Source organism: Egretta garzetta, unplaced genomic scaffold (assembly GCF_000687185.1).
Source record: "Egretta garzetta isolate BGI_Z169 unplaced genomic scaffold, ASM68718v1 scaffold650, whole genome shotgun sequence".
NCBI classification, from domain to species: domain Eukaryota; kingdom Metazoa; phylum Chordata; class Aves; order Pelecaniformes; family Ardeidae; genus Egretta; species Egretta garzetta.
The window spans coordinates 64,058-84,840 of NW_009258374.1; the positions used below are offsets into that span (position 1 = coordinate 64,058).

The window sequence follows — 20,783 nt, forward strand, 5'->3', positions numbered from 1 at the left end:
GTGCCCGGGCGGTGTGGGGGCCCTCGGCCGGCGGGTCGGGGGGGCTGACACGGCAGCTGAGGGTGCGAGGTACAAGCTCCGGGGTAGGCCGCGGCGAGGGCTTGCTCTGAGGGAGTCTGCTACCTGGGCAGGCTTGCAGGCGGCGGGCGGTTTCCGAGGTCTGCCTGGGAAGCCTTGGTTTCTCCAGAGTCAGAGGAATATGGGAGGCAATTCTGTCAAAGTAGAGCACCTTACAAGAGGAAAGGGAGTAATGTTTACACAGGTTAGAAACGGGTTTACTTTCACGCTTTTCACTTCTGAATCTAGCTTTTGTTGGTTTAATTTAAAAGCACATCAATAGTATGCCCCCTGGGCTTACTTTACTAAGTGATGCTTCTGCAGCAGGAGTTAGAATCTAGTTTCTTCTTTAAAAATAAAGTATAAGCATTAACTGATTTAAAATAGTTACTGTGCTAGTCTCCAAGGTTATTTAGTTTCTTTGGTTGCTTCTTTTGGAGAGCCTAAATCAGCCAGCTTTTCTCTCTTTTAAAAGTAACGATGCATTTAAAACAGCTGATTAAAAGTATGTTACCTCACATGAAGACTCAGGTTAAACAACATTTGTGACCTGGCTTAAAGAGCTGGCTTAAAGAGAAACCCAGGCTTCAGATCAGTTTGTCAAAAGATGTTTTAAACCTCAAATTGTCGATAGTATCACTTGAACAACGACACAGAGTCAATCTTCAATTTTGCTTGCATTTTGCAGTGTTATGGGAAATAAGAGTGCCAAGCTCGCACAGTTCTTCTCAATTTAGTTAGTTTGAGGAGCATTAAAAAATTATGAAGGAAGTTTTGCAGAAGAAAAACTTGATGGGGATCTGATTTTGTGCAGCTTGCAAAATTCATGCTTATAGTTTCCAAAAAGAGTGTTTAAAGTTTGGCTAATTCATCTTCATGTAGTAGAGCGATGCTGCCTACTTAATTTTCAGTAAACTGATGTTGTAAAGGGACAAATTATTAAACTAAGGTTCCAACCAAGACTCAGTGTTGGACTGTCACTGGCAGAAACCATTTTGCCACAGGCTCGGTGTTTCCTGTAGGTCTAAGAGTGGATGTTGACTTAACAATAATTGGCAGATGGATATGATCATGTCAAGGAAATGGGTACATTTTGATGTCTAATTAGAGTTCAGTGATGCTTAAAAAAGCATAAAAATTCTGTTCTTCAGGTGTTAAACATTAACTTCTCTTCAGGGAAGTGGATCCTGTTGCTAATTGTTTCTGAAAGTGAAATCAAACACCTCCAAATCAATATATATCAGCTTCTGGAAGAATTGATATCCTGTCCAAATAGTTAAGACTTGTATTGATTATTCAGGCTCTCAATTGTTCCTCTCTGCAGTAGTTTATAGATCCTGCCAAGCTAGGTGGAACAGAGTAGATGCTATCAAGAGCAATCTTCTTTGTGTAATTTTTTAGGATGTGGAAAACAAGGGGGTTACCAGTGACCTTGAAGTCAAAGTAGAAGCATAACACCTTAACTATTAACAATAGTGAATTTCAAATGGTGCAGTAGTTTAGCTTTTACTCTGCTCTCTGGATCCAAGAAGTATGTTAGAAGGTTTTTTGCTTTTATTTTGCAGTCTTTATAAGACTTGACTAAATCCTTCAAATCATTTTGTATGTGAGGTTTTTGATGCTCTATGTTTTTTGGTGCTAATGGCATTCATTTTTTTAAGCACTTATGCCACCATCATCCTGCTGCTTTGTTCCCTAATAACGTATTCCCCTGTTTTCCTGCGGAATCCCTAACTCCTGCAATAATATCTCTGCTTTTTAAAACCTCACTGCTAAGCCAGCCACATCCAAATATGCTTAAGTTTATTGGGTTGTTGATCTCGCCTCTGCCTTACCACTGTGGGTCTCAAATAGCTGCTGTTTCATTGAGTAGACTTCCATTTTTAACCATTAAGGTTCCTTCTGTCACCACATTACTGCCACAGTACTCCTTGAGAGTAGTCTGCTGTTATGGGATCCCTCACCTGGTGTTTTGTACGGATACAAAATACTCAAACTTCAAGCAGCTTATTATCAGTGCCAACAGAACAAGTTTTGTAAATATGACTTGACGAAATTATCTCATAAGTCTTTGAAGTGAGTGGTAGAAATGTTAATTTTTCAGACTAATGCAGGAAGCATGAGAATTTTTTAAGTTTTAAAAAACTTCAGAAAATTAGGGGAAGGTAACTTTTTTTCTCTTCCTTTAGTATCTCATAGTTATGAGAAGCTGCCCAATATGTATCTAGAGCCACTATTTATTATAGATGAAATCTAGTCCCAGTTTGATAGTTAGGACTTCCAGAATTAATAACAGGTTGGTTTTCTTCATTCTGCTATTTTACCTCCTTTCGCCATGTTTCCTCTAATACTAAATATTTTTTCTTTGTTTTCTTATCCGTGTCTGGGAACTATGTTGGAAAACCAGTGTAACTCATGAATGGGCAGAGTTTGAAAAACAAGTTCTGGCTGTATTTGAAATGCTTTTTTTTTTTTTTTTTTTTTTTTAAAAGTCTTTCCCCTGACAGAACTAAGTTGTGACAGAAAAATAGCCCTGAACAGAACTGTTCTCTATTAATTCTCAATTATTTTATCTGGAGCTGGGACAAACTGTCAATGTCATTCTTCTAAACCAAAAGGACCCTTTTTTTTTTTTTTCAATTTTGTATGTATCACTGACTTGGCAAAGTTCTAACCTGTAAGAGTAAACACACTTATAGATAAGCTTATAGCTATAATTCTTTCCGTCTCTTAATCATTTGTGACTTGCTGACTGGGTTAGGCAGGAGCAGAAACAAATGACAAATGGTGTCTCTTATTTGCTATAGAAAAGGTAAGGTGGTACTGTGGGTGGTTCTGCACAGCAGACATTTATCTCTGTTTCAGCTGTAAACTGTTATATTACTTTAGGGATTCTTTAAAAGGGAAGCTGTAAGTAGCCAACCCACTTGCTCTGTGATACAAGGGACAAAAAAAGATGTTTGAGCCAGGAATCTCTTAAAATATTCTGCTGTTTTGCTGCCAGAGATAAAGCACTGTTAAAACAGTATTGCCTTAGTGAGTCTGATTCTAGAGGGCAGAAGATAAGACAATTGCATGACTTTTCTTAGGCAAGAAAATGGAATTAAGCTGTTATATTCTTCTGTTCACAGAGATTTGAACCTTGTTTTCAGGGCAGGAGAAACTGGACATGAGGAAAAACACCATGAGGCTTCTCTGTACTTCACTTTCTCTTACCATGATTTGCTGGCTAGCTGAAGGTACCCTGTCAAAAACTGATACAAAGAAAAGTGCTACAAAAAAGCCTGAAGAAAAGGTACGAGAAATAACTGAAATGCTCATCTTATCAGACGTGTGCCATGAACTAACTGAATTTTGGTAACTGGACTCTCATTCTGTCAAAAAGAGTGTTAAAAGCAGCCATCCGTTTCCATTGAAACATATGCTCACAAATAAGACTACCTGAAACTGTCCTGTCCTTCAGCTTTTGTGGGTGTCACCAATGGTTCACTCTGAATCAATATGATGTAGGCTTCTGGAGTTTTATCCCCCATGCAAGCGGCAGAAGCAGGAAGTTTTTGTCCCCTCTTGCATAGCTAAAGGAGAAATACATCCCTTTGGAAATGGGGGCGGGGAGCAGTAGTTTGACCCAAGAGTGCTAGGTCGTAGGAAGGGAAGGTGTTCTCAGACTTGCCAATGGGAAGGCTGTATCCTGATAGAACAGTTTGAATAATTTTCTAACCAGCAGTTCCTTTTCAGGCAGAATGATTCAGAGTCCCGTAACAATCTGAGCAAGCAAAACCAACATGCTGAAATCACTTTTAACTTGCTGAGCATGTTCTTGTTTTCTGCCTGTTTTCTTTCAAAACTGCAAGAAGACACAGCAGTACAAGAGAAAGGGTGCGTATGGAGAGGAAGTATATTTACTAGTGCATATACCAAGTATATGTACTTAGTGTTGCGAAGCATGTTAGGTAAAAAAGTAGACATGTTCAAAATCCTCTCCCTAAATTATAAGTGTAGTTAATCCTTCATTATGCAAATATGTCTCTCATTGTTTGTATTGCTTGCTTGCTCAACATCTACCAGGAAGAAAATCTAGTCTGCAGGTAGTGAGGATAATACAAAGAGTTAAGAAAGGCCTTATTGCTGAAGTTCATGTGCTGAATCAATAGATGATTTCTGTGTACTCATCACGCACGCTTTATTAGGCCTTCGCACTCTGTTTCTGTCTGCTAAAACTACCTGTGCTGTTCTAGTTGAAGCAGATCTTCCTTAAAGAAAGGTGTTCAGAATCTTGGCCTTCAGTAACCACAATGCAGCATACTCAATCTAAAATATATCCAAATTAAAGGTAATCTTCAAACTCTTGGTTAAGAACTCCTAGCCCCTTTTTATCATTTTGGGTGTAACATGCCAGAAGGCATTGACTAGAGAGAAGAGCACTATCAGCTGTGGTGAATAATGTTCTTTAATCTTATCACTTCTTGATTTTTTTATATGCTTTTTGCCTTGCAAAGTAATTTTTCTGATGATGACAAATCATTTCTGAGCACATCCCTGTTTCAGTTTTAAATGAAACTGCTCTGCATCATTTAAAAGGAGTGCTCAGAATTTAATGATGTGGGGTTTTTTTTTTCTTTTTGAAGTCTGTTGCAGTTGAAAGTGTCTGTTTTGTATGGCTGGTTCTAAAAACTTGTCTTATCCCCCCAGATGCTGCATTCTGATAAAAATGTGCAGGACAGGGGACTGGTAGTTGTGGATCCAAAGGCAAAGGATATTATACTGGAACACAGAAGTTATTGCTCTAAGAAGATGAAGGAAAGACATTTCTCGGGAAATGTTCTGGGATATATTACTCCTGTAAGTTAATAAAATGAATAAAATTGGTGCTTTGAATGAATATGCGGCAGACTGTGCTAATCTGCTATCTTGCATCCCTGCTTTTTGTAATAATGGGAACTTCTGGTCAAATAGAGTCAAATAGCCAGAGGATTATTTGAGAGCTGGCTTGGGATTCAAGTAGTCTCAAACACTCGTTCTTCCAGCCATCTCTTGGAGGATGTTTAGGTCATACTGGTTTTCTTCTCACTGGTAGAAGAGAGCTGATGGTATTCTTTTGTCCTTGATAAGCCACGTGAAATTGCAGTAAAGTCAGAACAGGAGGGCTACTAAGTGTCCTCATACTATGCAGCTACCAACTTGAACCTTCTAAATAAACAGTAAAAATTTTATGCTGCTGTCAAACTGATCTCTCTTGCTATCCAGTCTTACTATTATTCAGAACATCCTTTCTTGAATAATAAATGTTTCTTCCTTTTTTTTAGAGGATGCTTCTCACTTGTTTCAGGCTTAGACTGCTCAAAAGAGAAATAGGTGCCATATAAATTTTCACCTTTCTCAAGTTCTCTTGAACATTTTATGTTCAAAACTGAGTTGGAATCTACATGCAAATTCATGTAGTTCAGGTGAATTTGCACAGTTTAAAGATTGCCTTTCATGTAGCTATCAGAGTTTCCAGAGTACTTTCTTATTTAAATAAAAATCAAGTCCCAGAAGGTTTCCTCAGACTAACGAATGGGGATCTAGCAAATGATTGCATTTGTGTAAAAGAATTTATATGTATTTAGTCAAAAGTAAAGTGAACCATAAATATTCTGTTTGAGCCTCTCACTTTTTTTCTCTTTTCTTTTGCAAGTGGAACAGCCATGGCTATGACATTGCTAAAATATTTGGAAACAAATTTACACTAATCTCACCAGTCTGGTTACAAGTGAAAAGGAGAGGGAAGGAAAGGTTCCAGTTCACTGGGCTCCATGATGCTGATAAAGGTGTTACTTTCTTTTTCTTTGGCTATGCATTGCAAGTAAGATTACCGGTCTTGTTGCAGACAAGGTAGCTTTGGCAATATATGCATGTGGGTTTTTCTGGCTCTGCTTTATGGTGTGCAGTACTTTTCATCTGTTCTATTTTGGGGGGAGTTTTCTTTAGAGTGAACTTCTTTCTGTCCCCACCTGCTTCCACATGTATACATAGTTTATCTGTCCAAAGAATAAGTGGGAAGCTCTTCCACCAGGCTGTCTACAAAGCCCCTCTTAAAAACAAACAAACAAAAAAACCCCCAACCCAAACAAACAAAAAACACCCCCCAAAAAACAGGAAGGGACAAAGAATCTGTAACTGCAGAAATGGTGTTTGCACTGTTCAGTTGTTTACCCATTGTGGGTTTTTTCCCCTTTGCAAAAGCATTTGGGTGGATTTGGTTTGGGAATGGAAGAAAAATTTAATCCTAAGAGAATTTTTTCCTTTGCTGTCAAGAAACTGGGTGCAAGTTCAGATTTCCTCTGGTATGTTCTTAAATAATAACTAAGTAGTTTATTGTTTTGAAGTTGATTGAATGTGGAATCTCATTTGAAACCGCTATAATTCTTACCATGTTGGTGCCTACTAACAAATTCGTTCTAGTGCATTGATGCCAAGAGGAGTGGATGGGACACTTGAAAGTGCCATCTTAAAACAAAACAAAACAAAAAAAAACCACCACCCAAAACCCAAACCAAACAACAACAAGAAACAAAACCAAACCACCACCACCAAACTCCTCCCAGGTGATGCTTGATGACTACAGTTTCCATGATGAGGCAGAACTGTAAGCAGCAGGGAGGGGTTGCGTAGGGACTACTGTAAGATTGTAGTAGATGCTAGTTATGCTGTGGTGGAGGTGAATAGCTTTGAATTTGGTGCATCAGAGGATGTTTCATCTGTGTTGGTTATGAACTAGTAGTCTGCAGCAGGAAGACAGGTATAATAAAACTATGCTACATTATTTGAAGAATGCTTGAAAACATGTTGTCATTGTCAACATCATTTATATTTTAACAGTTGTTCTCTGACTTGATATTGTTTGACAGGCTGGATGAAAGATGTCAGAAAAACCTCCAAAACCATCAAAATAGGTGAGCCTCAGTTTTATGTATGTTCGTCTTTTAACTGCTGGGAGAGTGAAAGAAGGCTTTGTTCAAGGTTTATGTGGGAGAAAGGGAGGTTAGCTTAGCATAGCTGTATGAAGGAAGAAGTCTGAGAAGAAAAATAAAAGCAGTTAACTATAGATAAAAAGCAGTTAACTGTAGGTAGTTAAGTAACTCAAGTGTTGATCCTGTTGGTGCCCTAATGTTTTGCCTTAACTTCATGTCTCTGGACAAACCCTGGATCACTGGGCCCCTTCTGTTTGAACTTGTTGCTCAGAGGTTCTGCTTAGTTAAAAAGAAAAAAAAAATAATCCAAATCTGAGTCAGTCAAACTTTCCTGCATGACAGTAGGGAAGTCCTCCTTTGGCTGTTCTCCCCTTGAAGCTGGAAACTTGGTGGATGTGCCATGGTGTGTCTCTAGGGAAAATGTCAAACATTGCTATAGAGATAATATTGTGCTAGACTTCTTACATTTGTCTATGGCAAGAATTCTGTGGAACTGTGAAGCCCTTTGTCCTGGTTTTGGCTGGGATAGAGTTGATTTTCTTCCTAGAAGCTGACATAGTGCTGTGTTTTGGATTTAGTGTGAGACTGATGTTGATAACTCACTGGTGGTTTAGTTGTTGCTAAGTAGTGTTTATACTAGTCAAGTACTTTTCAGCTTCCCATGCTCTGCCAGGTGCACAAGAAGCTGGGAGGGGGCACAGCCAGGACAGCTGACCCCAACTGGCCAAAGGGCTATTCCATACCATGTGATGTCATGCTCAGTGTATATAAACTGGGGAGAGTTGGGCAGGGGAGTGATCACTGCTCAGGAACTGGTTGGTGGGTGGTCAGCAATTGCATTGTGCACTTGTTTTGTTTATGTTTATTATTTTTATTTTCCCTTCCTTTTCTGTCCTATTAAACTGTCTTTATTCCAACCCATGAATTTTACTTCCCCCGTCTCCCCTACCCCCGATTCTGTCCCCCATCCTACTGGGGAGGTGGGGAGTGAGCGAATGGCTGTGTGGTGTTTAGCTGCCTGCTGGGTTAAATCACAACACCCTTCTTGATTGAGAAGGGAGAATGAAACTTGAAATGCATTAGAAAAATTGAGTGCTCAGTCAGATATTTTAAATTACTTCATCTGCCAGATAATAAAGCCTTTAAAATCTCTCTAGACTCTTCTAAAATACTCTTTTACATCCTTGGTAGTTAGAAAGGGCTTAGATGCAGCTTTGTATGAGTTGTTGGCTTTTTCCAGTGTGCATGACTGTTGACTGTTGCAACAGTTTTCCTGACTCTTGTCTGACTGCTTTTTTAATGTTTTGTGTTGGGAGAAAAAGAAATTGTGAACTCAAGTGCCCATATTTTCCAAAATAAAAATTTGTCCTAGGGCCTTGAGGTGAGTAGAAAAGTGAAGTAATACAGGGCTGTGTACAAAAAAAAAAAAAAAAAAAATAAAAAATCAGAGTTTGGGGTGAGCCTTCCTATCTTGTTCTTGTGGTAGAAGAGGTGCACAACTTACAGAAAGATTGCTGTTTCATGGTGGTGTTCTTTTAAGACTCTACTTGGGGCCCTAGGTGATAGTTCAATCAAGTGAAGGTATCTTTTCTTAAAACTTGCATCAGTGCTGACCTTTAACTAAACATAAAATGAAGAATGTTCTACAGTGTCAATTTATCTATGCTGCTAAAGTTGGTCAGAGTAAAAAAGCAATTATCTTAGTCATGGGATATGTTGTTTAGTGGCTTCTCTGCTTGCATCTGCTGTATTCTGTTTCTGCAGAAATATTCCAGTGCAGATAAAACACTTAATTTTCATTACTAATTGACAACTTCGCTTGATAGTGCCTCGAATTTTGTTTGATGGCTGGACTTACCAGGACTTCGAGAGTGTTTTTGGCAGTGAGGATGAGATAGAGGAGCTCTCCAAGAACATGGTTCAGCTAGCCAAGGTAAAAAGATTTTTTTTGTTAATGCTTATTAAATAGCGTGAGATGATATTTGATTCCTTTAGTGTAATGGGTGTTTTCTCATTTCCAGTAGTTTTATATTCTACCAGATAAAATTCTGCTCAAAAGAATGAGGCAGGGTTCTTAATAGTGTGTCTTAGTATGTGCCCAACTCCTGTAAATACGAAGTATAGCAACACTTAAGTGCAGTTAACTACAAGTCTAAAGTGAGACTACATAAGTCTGATCAACACAATGTTGTTAAGTTATTGTTGGCAGCTGCACTGGTGACTCTTGCCTGCTATAAATTGTGATTGATAAACCCTGTTCCAAACAGCTGACAGGCTGAACGTTACTGAGGCAATAGGGGGTACCTGATAAACTTCTCATGGAGGTTGCCTAGTGGGCAGACTGCTTGCTTTTAAATTTCTATTTAAAAAAAAATAAAATCTATTAAGCCGGGGCTGAACTGGTTTAGTGGCGGTTTTTGAAAGGCAGAAAAAGGGTCATGTGTGCAATGAGTGCCGTTTTCTGTGTTACAGGAGTACATTCGGGATCAGTGTGCTAGAGCTAATGAGCCACTTTTAATACCAAGAATAGCTCACTAGATATCTGTTACTGTACAGTTTTGCTTGGCTCTGAACCAGTTTCCTTAAAATGTTAAGAGGCTGGGGAGAGGAGAAGAGGATTTCCTTTTAAGGAATGGTTACTGTTTGCTAAGGTTTTCTGGGCAGTCCCTTAGTAAGGCTTTAGAGCTATGCATATGCAGGGCTAGGCAAGTTGTATGCAAAAGACATTCAACTTTAGTTGATTCATGACAGCTTGCTTAATTACTGTCAGAATAAGTTTTCTCACTTGCTAAATGATGTAAAGAAATCTTAATGTGCTCTAGAGGAAGATGGATGTAGAGGTAAACTGAATAGTTTCTTAAAATTTGTAACCGATACATGAGTTTTAGGTCCTCAGTAACAGTTGGCCTGTTAAGGAAGGTGTACTCAAGTGCAACAGTATCCTTGATCATGCTAAACATAAATTATCACAAGTGAGATTAATTGTGGGCGATGTTTGGAATCATGCCTATGCCAAGTTAGCATTTACATGTTTGGACTCAAGAGCTCATGCAGTTTTTTCCCCAATACACATGTAAATGTGTATCAAATGATTTGCCTAACAACCATCTTTTGTCAATGGCTGAATTTTCCCAATCCAATACTGGTTTATCCTGTAAGAGTAGAAGTTGTGGATAGCTGTTAGAGACTTTCAACTTTTGCATGTTTGTTAAATAATCTGTGCTCCTCTGACTTCTTCATGAAGAAATGCTGCATTAAAGGTGAAGCTGAGGTAAGAATACAAGCATGTTCAATCTGTAAAAGTACAAGAAAAACTACAGTAATTATGTGCTTTCATACTGTATTATCATCTGATACAAACATAATGAATAAGTGTGGTGATTGACTGTATATTGTCGATTCCCTTTGTTTAGAATGAAAATTTTGATGGTTTTGTAGTTGAAGTTTGGAGTCAGCTGGGAAATCAAAAGCAAACGTGAGTATAAGTCTCTAGGATGCAATTCCTAAAAATCTGTTCTTTTAAAGCATCTTTTTAATTTCTCCATGTTGATTTGAATTTGTCATTATAAATAAATGCACTTCATTGTAGGACAACTGAAGATTGTTCCACTTATCTTAGAATGAAGCGTCTACGTGAGCTCAGATTACATAATAATCTTCATAGTGGACCTCACAGACCACATTAGCCTTTCACACTTGAGTTCTGCCAGATGTTACTGTTGTACAAGGGTGAAGAGGGTACCTCAATTGCATGCTTACTCAGATGTTGGCACTGGCCCTTAGTGGTTTGGGTTGCTGGATGAAGCTTGGAAGTGTGGGATGCTTTCAAGACCACCAAATTTGAGTTGATTAGGAAACCTTCCAAACCTTTAAATAGAGAGCTTTTAGATGTACTGAAACTAAAACTAAAATCCCCAATGTGAAGCAAATCTAGGGAGAAACTGGTTTCCGGTTCTTGCAAACACAGTGTATTTTAAACTTTGGAGTAGTTGATCTACCTTTTGGTAGCTCCGCTATGAAGTTTCAGCGAGTCTGCATTTATTGTAGCTGCTGAACTAAAGGGCTTATCCATATTAAGCTGTTCCCTGACATATTCTAATCTGTTTTCCTTGAGCAAAAACCCCTTGGCTGTTTTAACACCTTGGACAGAGTCAGGGTAGGGCAAGCTCCAAACTGCTGCTTCAGAAGGAAAAGGCAGAACGCGTGCTGAAATGAACAATTCTGTGCAGCAATCTAAAGATTTTGTGGTAGTTCCCTCAGGAAATTCACGCATCCATTCCCTAAAGCACAGTATTCCTACCAGCTCTTTATTGCCTAAAATGTTTGGGGGAAAATAGCTTCAAAGAAAGCTCCGCAGAATGCAGATGTCATTATGGGAGGCTTTCACCTTTCAAAAATGGTTACTTCAGGTTATTCTGTTTAGGGCGAGTGTTGTTGACTGAGGGCATATAATAGTTACTTCTGGAACTGAGTATGCTGTTAACGGAGTTCTATAAAATCCTATAAATCCCTATAAAATCAACACTTGGGAAACTGCAGAATCTTTGTAGCCTTGTTAGGGTCTCCACCATTTGCACTGGAATGAATAATCCTTAAGCTACATGCTGTTGCTCATAGTTAGGTAATTTGCCAGGTTGTTCCTAAGAATGGATCTCTATATTGAGCTGTGAATCTATTGCAATGTCTTAATAAGACAATGAAGAAGGTGATTTAAGTCATTAGTAACTGCCAGCCAGAAGTTGGGTGTAGTGGTCAGTTTATCTACTGTGCTTACTGTATTTCAGTAAAATTGATGCTTTTCCTATTAATTAACTTACAAATGTAGGACAGAGATTGCTGTAGTTTTAAGACTAGCTGAAGGCCAATTTAAGCACACTAACATCGGACTGCTGTATTGCAAATGACACACCTGAACAAAGCACACTTTTTTATTCGCTCCAGGGTGAGTTTGCTCGTGGCACGGTAAAAATGTTACTCTTGGCTAGGAGTAGTGCTGGTTCAAAACAGCATTGCTTGTCCCATCTCGTGTGCTAAGAACTGTTTGTACTAGAGGAGGTGCTGCTGTGTAGTTGCTCTAGCCCTTGGTACCTAAGTGTTATTTAGGCAAAGGACCACTTACAAATTCACTGTCTGTTATTGATAGATAGGAGTGGGGAAGTATTTTCTATAACTTCAGAGAAAGAAAGGGTTATTCTCATAGAATAGAATGGTAACTGCCTCGTTTGCTCAGTCAGTCATGTTTGATCAATGTGGCCACTCGTGAGCAAGACTTTAGGATTATTCTTACTAAAAATGTGAAAGATTATGTTTGGCAGAAGAACATTAATAGAAACAAAAGTTATGAACTGCACATTTTCCTCCTCTTTGAGACCAGTTTTGATTTAAGTGCTTCATCCTTTTTTTTTTTTTTCCTCCCTTTATTATCATTCCCCTAGAAATGGTTAGGGTGTTTAAGTCGCAAAAATACCTTGTGTTGGGCTTGCCTCCTCAGAGATGAGCATTCTGAAGAAGGGTAATCTGGGCAGCAAGCTGAAGCTAAGCTTGTGTGTGAAATAATGGTTGTTTTGTGAAAGTAGAAGCACATCATTACATTAAAATTTTGTCTTATGATGCTTGTAAGTTATGGGACCAGTGTCTTCATTTTGAGATTAAGTCAATTTGCCTATCGCTTAGTCTAAAATGGGGTGGCTTGGGTATCCAGTGCCTGGAGTGAACAGGTGCTTTGCACAGAACTTAAAGGGCAGAATTAAGTGAACTTGGCAAGCCTGTATTTTAATTGAACATTGAGTGCTGTTACTTTGGGTTCGGTTAGTTTCCTTCTGATTAGCAGAGCAGAGTTATTCCTGATAAATGGGTGAGCATGGATGGTCGTCTTGTCCCTGCCAGAAAAGAACTGGAGCAGCCCGTGACCTCTTCAGCCCACAGAGTGGCAGTATTGTAACATGATTCATACCCAATCTTCCTTGTCAGACTCTTGTCTTTCGAAAGTTACAAACGCCAGTAGTAAAGCAGGTTCTTAACCTTGGAAGGGTGGGGGTCAGTTGACAGGTAGGCGTCAACACAGAGATGACCCTAATCCTTTGGTGATATGGAGCATTCACAGAACAGCAATTGTGTGTGCTCCTGTAAAGCATCTGTATTGACTATTAGGTACATAGTGTGTACGCTTTCCTGATTCAGACCCTTCAAGGTCAAACACCTGAAAGTAGCTTAACCTACTTTAGGTAAAGGAACCAAAGATCATAATGATGCTCCTAAGAACAGATAGTTTTCCTTGAAATTACTTTCAGAGCTGTCTGACAATACAAGGAGACTTGCATAGCTAATACAATTTATTCCAATTATTTAGTGTAAACATGTTTTGGTTTAAAAAGAAAACAAAAAATCAGATTTTTTTTTTCCTGAAATACAAGGAAAGCAGTTAGCAAGAGGTTATTGAGACTCAATGCATGTGCATAAAACTATATGGGGATATGCTGCAGCAGCCAGCTTGCCTTATAAAATGACAGCAGTGGTAAGGATCTAAGAAAGAAATATTTCACTTAAAATCATTATAGTTTTCATTTTTCAAAACCTAAAGTAAGTGGACACCTAGCTGTTAAATTAATAAATAATACAATGGAACTCAATTATTCTAGTGCATCCTTTCCTGTATCTGTGTTGAGGGGAAAGCTGTGGAAATTATTCCTGTTATTTTTTTAATAGTATTATGGGAAAGATCCACGATCCCATCCCCTGCACTACCTTAGTGGTGCAGTAACACTTAATATAGCACAGGTTTCCTTTCCTTTCCACAGACTTAAAATGACTGGAGACTGGGATTTGCTTATGGACGTTTGTGCTTGATCTGATGTTTCAGCTACAAAATCAGCATCCACTCTCTAAAGACAATGTGCAGTGATACTTTTTAGCAGAGTGTACCAATATTTCTTGAGGCAGGTGAGTTTGCAAAAGAATCTGAAACCCTGCAAATTAGTGTCCTAACTCACTAATAAATTGGGTTATGATTTAAACACTACTTCATATATTAGAAAGCTGGATTAATTGCAGCTGACACTCTTCTCAGTAGACCTCAGCTGAGCAAGTGTCCTCATGAGATACCTTTTTTCGATAGCTGAATGTGAATTTTGGTTGGATTAAAGAGGCATGATGACATCTTCATAACACATGCTCTTCCCATGGTCTTGATGTTGGGGCTTGAAGCACTGAATTGCTTAAATACATCATGACAATTGAATTTTCTAACTATCTCCATGTAACAGCCTAACAGCGTTAGCTCTGTGCAAAGCTTCTGTAACCCATAAATCCTGTGACACTGAGGCAAATTTAGACACATCTCTCTCAACCCTTTGCATGTTTCTAGAAAATCTTGATTTTTTGGGGGGAGGGCGTTAGTCACTTCAACAATATAAATGAATGAAAATTCTTCTTGCAAGGCCTGAGGAGTTATCTAAAAAGAGCCACCATTTTTTCTTATTTATCCTAGTTGGCATTACAGATGAGGTGAAATGTTGCTATATTGCTGGCATCCACTAAGACATGAAATCCTGTGGTTTCAGGCTCACCATGTATCTTCTGGTTTAAATCTTAAGCAGAACTAACTTAATCTGGTTTTGTTTGTTTTCAAGAACAACAGATTTTCTAATCATTCTGGTTTGGGGTTAGGATTGCTCTGTAATGTTCAGCAGACTAAAGTCTTAAAGTACATCAATCCTTTGTGTTGCAGGAAAGCATATTGCATATTCATTTAAATGTTGATCTTACCAACAGTATAAATTTTATGTAAGAGAATTATGTGCCTAAATATAGCTGCCTGGTTTCAAGTTAGATATCCTAAGCAACCTGGTCTCTGGTTGTTCACGTAGGGTCCGAAGACGCCTCGAGTCTCACACAGCAATCCTGTATGCATGCTTTGTATACCACTGGATGTATAAAATGGTATTAGGTTCTTATATTTAGATGCCTAAATACCACCCATTATATCTGAAGAACCCAAATTACCTTGATATGTGTGTGTGGGCCTAAGTTTTAGGGGATTTATACTGATCAGTTCAGGCTCCTGTAGGTGTCTAATACACATACTTCAAAGTACCCTCTATAGTACTGTACCTACTTCTTTCCTGTGATTTCTGGTAATAGAACTATTGATATACAAATCACAGTGAGGTCAAATTTAATGTGAGATGAAAGACTGCATCTGATGCTGCCTCCTCTCATGCTGACAACCATTGCACAGTGGAAAAGTATTCAGCTTCCCATCTTTTATTCTAACGCATAGGGAATTAGTCTCCGAGCAAAAATCGAAATCAGCCAAGATAATCCTGTGCAGATGGTAACTCAATTCTAATGTGTTTTGCTGATTCTTATAGTTTAAACCTGCTTCTTAATTAAGTAACTGTCTTTTAGATAAAACTTTCTTGACTGAGTTTGCAATAAAATATTCCAAGTTATTCATCCTGTGGCATTTAAGTTTAGAAATGTACATGGCAGAAATATTGGGATAACTGAGCAAGCAAAGGTTCTCCTCCTTAGTTAGCAGCTATACAGGACAATGTCTCTCTTGCTATTATCACTTGTGGGTTTATTGGGTGGTTTTTTTTCTCCAGAGACCTGGATCATGTTGTGAAAAAGGCATGAATGTACCCATCAGAATCTCACAGCATCCATAAAAGTGCAGATTATTCTGATCAGTCTGGCATTAGCTGACAGGTGGCACTGCCATCACACAGAACCAATCTGAAAAATGTGATTTTTTTTTTTTTTTTTTTTTTTTTTTTTGTCACCATGTGCTGCAGGCACTTGGTATCATGCAGAAGATGACCTTCAGGCATTTTATTAATGTTGGTAGGAATATAGGAGCAAAAAGCTCTTTTGGCAGTTCTATACTTTATGTTAGTCCCTGAAAAATTAATCTATTAATAAAAGATTTGCCATAATTCACTCCAATTTCTTGGTATTAACTAGGCAATGAAATGGCACAAAAGGGCAATTTCTTCTTGAAGTAGACAGCTTTATTCTGTCCAATTTTCTTGACAAGGTATAAATTTTAGGGAATACTGACTACCAACTTGTGCAAAAAAGTGTGTGAAGGTGGAAAGTTGCAGAGTTCTGAAGGGTCACATAACTGAAGGGAAGGATATAACAGCCTTATGTGTTTTCTGCAAGGCTTTTTCAATTACACCTGCAGCCCACTCTTGTGCACTGAAGTGAACTGTACTACAAAGTGTCCGAAACACAATAGACTAACAATGCTAGAAAAAGTGAGTTCTGAAAAAATAAGCTTCTCTCAAACTTTGGATGTTGAAATTTTGGAGGTCTGCATACTTTATAAGGGGACAAGATACTTAAAAATCATGAACACTTGGAAAATTGACCTACAAAATGGTAGTGATAATAAAAGTCCTGAAAAGGTAGGAATGAAGTAGACTTTAATTAGCTCAGGATAGAGTCTTAAAGCTGCCAATGTTTTAGTAGCTACTCTGAAGTTAAATTTGACAATTTTGAAGTCTCTGGTAAATATTTAATGAAGCCTTTTCAGGGAGACTGATTCTATTCCTACTTTCCTGCACCTCATTATAATGTTTAAAATGTCAGTAACTTTTCTCTCAAAATTACCAGTGGTAATATGGGAGAATATTGTGTTTATAACACTGGAAAGCACTGTTGGGACATAGTAAAGTTTTAATTTATAGCACACAATAAATGAGCATTCTGCTATTGCTGTTGGGGGAGAGGGGAAAAGTGCACATTTGATTTGTATAATCTGTCTTGGCTGACAAATAGAAGGGAGCCTAAATTAAGTCTTTAACCATTAATCCTGTCTGATTTGCTAAAAAGTTTTCAGGTCCCAGAGATCTGGCTTGACAGATTAGTGAGTAGATGTTAATCTGGGTTTCTTGAGCAAGAATCTGCTTTTCTTCTTGACCTCTTCCAAGTTGAAGCTAATTAGTTTTTGGCCAGAGCTATGCTGCTTGGATCTGGTGGTGGGACGAGAGGGAGTGGCTGTTTTGATGGAGTCTGTTTTTAGTTAGTCCTGTCTGCTAGCTGCAAAATAAAACCAGCATTCCAAACTGCACTCCTGCCCATTTATCAGGCCAGAATTCTCTGTCCTTCATTTACAGTTGTAGGTTGTGGTTCTGTGCTGTATGCCTTTCTAGTTTTAAAATATCACTGTTTTTGTGGATACATTTTTACCTCTGCTGGTTAACTGCCAGTGTCTGACATTGTGCCGAGGGAGGGGGAAACCTTGAATTCAATATTCATTGATTCCCCCCCGCATCTGATTCAAAATAATCCCAATTGCTTTTCTTATGCTTCAAAGCATTGCTACCTGGATAGCAAAATTTTAGGAGCTGAGGCAGATACATGAAGATGCAGAGTGGGAGCGAGGGTGTTGACCTTGTTTCTAAATGAAAGAGATGTCCTCTTGCTCTGCACCGATGTTAGGTTCTTTTGTCCTATTTTGCCCCGCCTTCTATCCCCTCACCTTCTAAATAATTAAATTAAAGTCAATAATTGTTTTGCATGGTGTAGAGGTCTCAGAAGTTCCTACAGCTAACAAAGGCAGCCAGGCAGGAAAGAGAGATCGCTGATGAATATGGTAGAATAACCTCAAAGACAAAGGAATTGTTTGATCAAATTTGTCTTATATGTAGCATCTCTGACATCTAATAAAGGGTGCACCTATACTGCAGATTGGGCATAATTAGTTAAAAAGGTCACTTAGTCATCAGACTGAAATCAGTAGGAAAGAAGGCTTAGCTAGTTTTAATACTGATTGTATTTTTTATAAGATTGTCATGTGGGAGCTGTGATATGTATGTTGGAGTCAATAAATGTCTGTTCAATTTAGTGTTGTAATTTTTTAATGTGTTCCTACGGAAGAGGATTTTTCTTTGCTCTAATTGATTTGTCTAAATAGTGACACTCTTAATGTGGAATGCATATGATAAGGAAATGGGAGGGAAAGCTGTTACTTTCCCAGAGCAAGAATGGTAGAAGTACACGCTGCAGACAGACTGAAAGCTGATTCCTGTAATCTCATGTTTCCCCCTAGAACAGAAATATAGGTGGCAGTGTGACAGTTCATTGTCAAGAGCTGTTCAGCACAGCCAGCTCCCAAATTGTAAGCACAAAATACTGATGGTATTGGGAAAGTGATAAAACTTGCTTTGTTTGTTTGCCAGGATTTTGAGAGTAATGGCTTTTATAGAGTTCTTAGGAAGTTTTCATCAGGCATCAAATCATTTCAGGGAAAATGAAAATACTTTGTTACCTTTGGATAGTGTCTACACTGTGCAAGTCAAGCATCATTACTGTGATGAATAATTATATTGGAAGATCAAGGATTTCAGAAGAATATCTCTAGGATTATACTGCCTCGAAAGGCATGATAGTACCAAAAGTTTCTGAGAGTTCAGGCCTAATCCAGTTTCAGTGGAGCAAACAACTTGGATGATCACCTGTGCATATCCTGCCTTTACTGCTTTAGCACTTTTAGCCTGTTGGAATGGGTCATGAAATTGATTTCTACTCAGTTTGGATTTAAGCATAGTTCTGAACAGATCTAGAATTCTGTGCTAATATCTGTCTTCTGTAGATCCACCCTGCCAGTGGGTAAATATGAAAGTTGACTTTGTTCTGAAAAATCAAATGACTTAAGGAAGGCACACAGAAGGGGTTTATAGTGCTAATTGAAGGTAATATTGGACTCCTCTTAAGACAACAATAGCCATTAAACTTTTTTGTTTCTTCAGTCTGTCTCTGAATGATTTTCTATTAACATCACCCTTTAAATGAAGAAGACTAAAACCTGTTTACCTGAGAATTGAGTTTATTTTCCTATTGAAATGTTTAGAATATGGATATGAAAATCAGCTTTTGGGAGTCTTTAAATGATGCACATGAAAGGTGATACTTCCAGATATGACATTGTCAGACATTTATTTTGTAGCTATCCAGTAATGTATTAAGAAACAAAAGGTTCATTTATACAGCAAAAAACCAGCAGCAGAAATGCTTCTAAATACAGGCCTGAAGTATCCCTTGAAGACTGCATGTCTTGCTGTGAAAGCATCTTTACAAATTCTCAGACCTCATGTAGTAAGAGTGGCAACTTGAATCCATTCCACAGCTGCTGCTTTCAGAACAGTGTTTGGTTCTTCTATTGATCTAATTCTGTTTACTGAATATGACTTCAAGAGGTGTCCTGCTCTAATAAGATGTGCTGGTTTTGCATGCTAACAATGCATAGTTAGATTAAAATAAAATGAGGAAATGTTTTAGCCCCAAGGTGATCACCAGTTCCAATAAAACTAAGACAGTCTCCAGCAGTTCAGTGTTCTTACTCCTGGAAGAGAGTAAACCTCTGATCAGTCTTCCTAATATTTTTTTCTTTTTTTGCTATGGTCATTCACTGCAAACTGTGTTTGGATCTCTTGCCAGCTGCATCTTTTCTATTATTTCTACTGTTACTTGTCAACTTGCTCTTGCCAATATATAGCACCAGTTTTACTACATTTCCCTCTAACAATATGTTTGTATTTCAGGGAGTTGATTCATTTGCTCATTCACCTTTCGGAAGCTCTGCATGAAGCACAACTTAAACTCATACTGGTCATCCCTCCTGCAGTTGCAGCGGGGTGAGTATTCTTATTTAGATGGCAGGTTCCAGATCAGAAATACTTTCCTGTCTGATGTACAATAAATGCAAAGCTTTGTTTATAGCTATGCGGTTTAAATGAATAAGAAATTATTTGAGTTTGATTGGTAGTCCTGTTATCATGCATGTTGCACTGAATAGTCTTAGTAGCTATGTGCAATTCATATATAGTTCGTCAAAATAACTTGCAGAGGGACCTTCTATGATGGTGTTAACCCAAAATGTCTGGTAATAACGTCCAGGAGAACAAGAGCAGAAACAGTTGTGGAGCTTAATGACTTCTTGCCAAGGAGTAGAAAGGGCGTCATAAAGGTAGCATATAAAAACTTTCTGAGCCTCTGGGCACAGTTTCAGCTATGATAGATAATAGTTATTCTTTAAACAAGAAAAACACAACTATGGGACGGAATTATATCTGTAATAGGGCTATGGGTTTTTAAAATTATTTATTTTGACTTGATAGTTCATATGTACAGAAAAATGCATTTAATAATTTAAAATTGTTGATGATTCGGTTTGTTTGTGCAATGATTTGAATCTGATGAATGTACCAGTTCATATGCTCTTCTGGCTCAGTTAGCAGTACTTTTCTTTCAGTGTTTATAGCAGAGAGATATCTACTTTCTAAGACTGTATTTGTTGAAAAAACAAACCCATGTGGAAAATGAGAATGAAACTTCATTATATGTGGAAGGAATTTGAATCCTCTTTAAGTTGTTACAGTTTTATGAAAAGATTCTACATTGTCTTTAAGTGACATATAATAAAGCTGAAAAAAAAATCAGTTTTACTAGATATCTAGTCTTTTTCTGGGAAGTCTTCTCTCTTGTGTGTCATTTATTCCAATCTTTCATACTGCCTTCTTATGATCTACATTTCATCCCAACTGATAGCAATTTTCTCTTGCTATTAATTGTAGTCTATTACAGATAAAGGAGAACACTTTAAAACATTATTCTAAAATGCTTTATCAGTCATTTCATCACACAGATTATTTTTAAAATGCTAATGCATGCTCTCGTAGAATTTAAGTAATTGCTGTGAACAGTGTTCACGTTAAAGTGCCTTTGTTCCATTTGGTGATGGGGAGAAAGGGGAGAATAGTACAAACC

General features: G+C 38.1%; 1 protein-coding gene across 11 annotated transcripts in view; it reads left to right on the plus strand.

Annotated features, from left to right (window-relative positions):
• The first annotated feature begins 3,193 nt into the window (after nucleotides 1–3,193).
• The window catches only part of CHID1 (chitinase domain containing 1), a 119,221-nt gene continuing 101,631 nt past the window's right edge, over nucleotides 3,194–20,783 (plus strand). For all 11 annotated transcript variants that reach the window (XR_004842128.1, XR_004842131.1, XR_004842127.1 and 8 more), the window contains exons 1-7: nucleotides 3,194–3,352; nucleotides 4,750–4,899; nucleotides 5,735–5,867; nucleotides 6,948–6,992; nucleotides 8,837–8,943; nucleotides 10,424–10,485; nucleotides 19,559–19,651. Coding sequence is in view for 6 of the 11 variants with exons in the window: in XM_009639631.2 (XP_009637926.1) it covers nucleotides 3,227–3,352; nucleotides 4,750–4,899; nucleotides 5,735–5,867; nucleotides 6,948–6,992; nucleotides 8,837–8,943; nucleotides 10,424–10,485; nucleotides 19,559–19,651 (716 nt within the window). In the remaining 5 variants the exon portion in view is untranslated. The remainder of the gene's footprint in view (nucleotides 3,353–4,749; nucleotides 4,900–5,734; nucleotides 5,868–6,947; nucleotides 6,993–8,836; nucleotides 8,944–10,423; nucleotides 10,486–19,558; nucleotides 19,652–20,783) is intronic.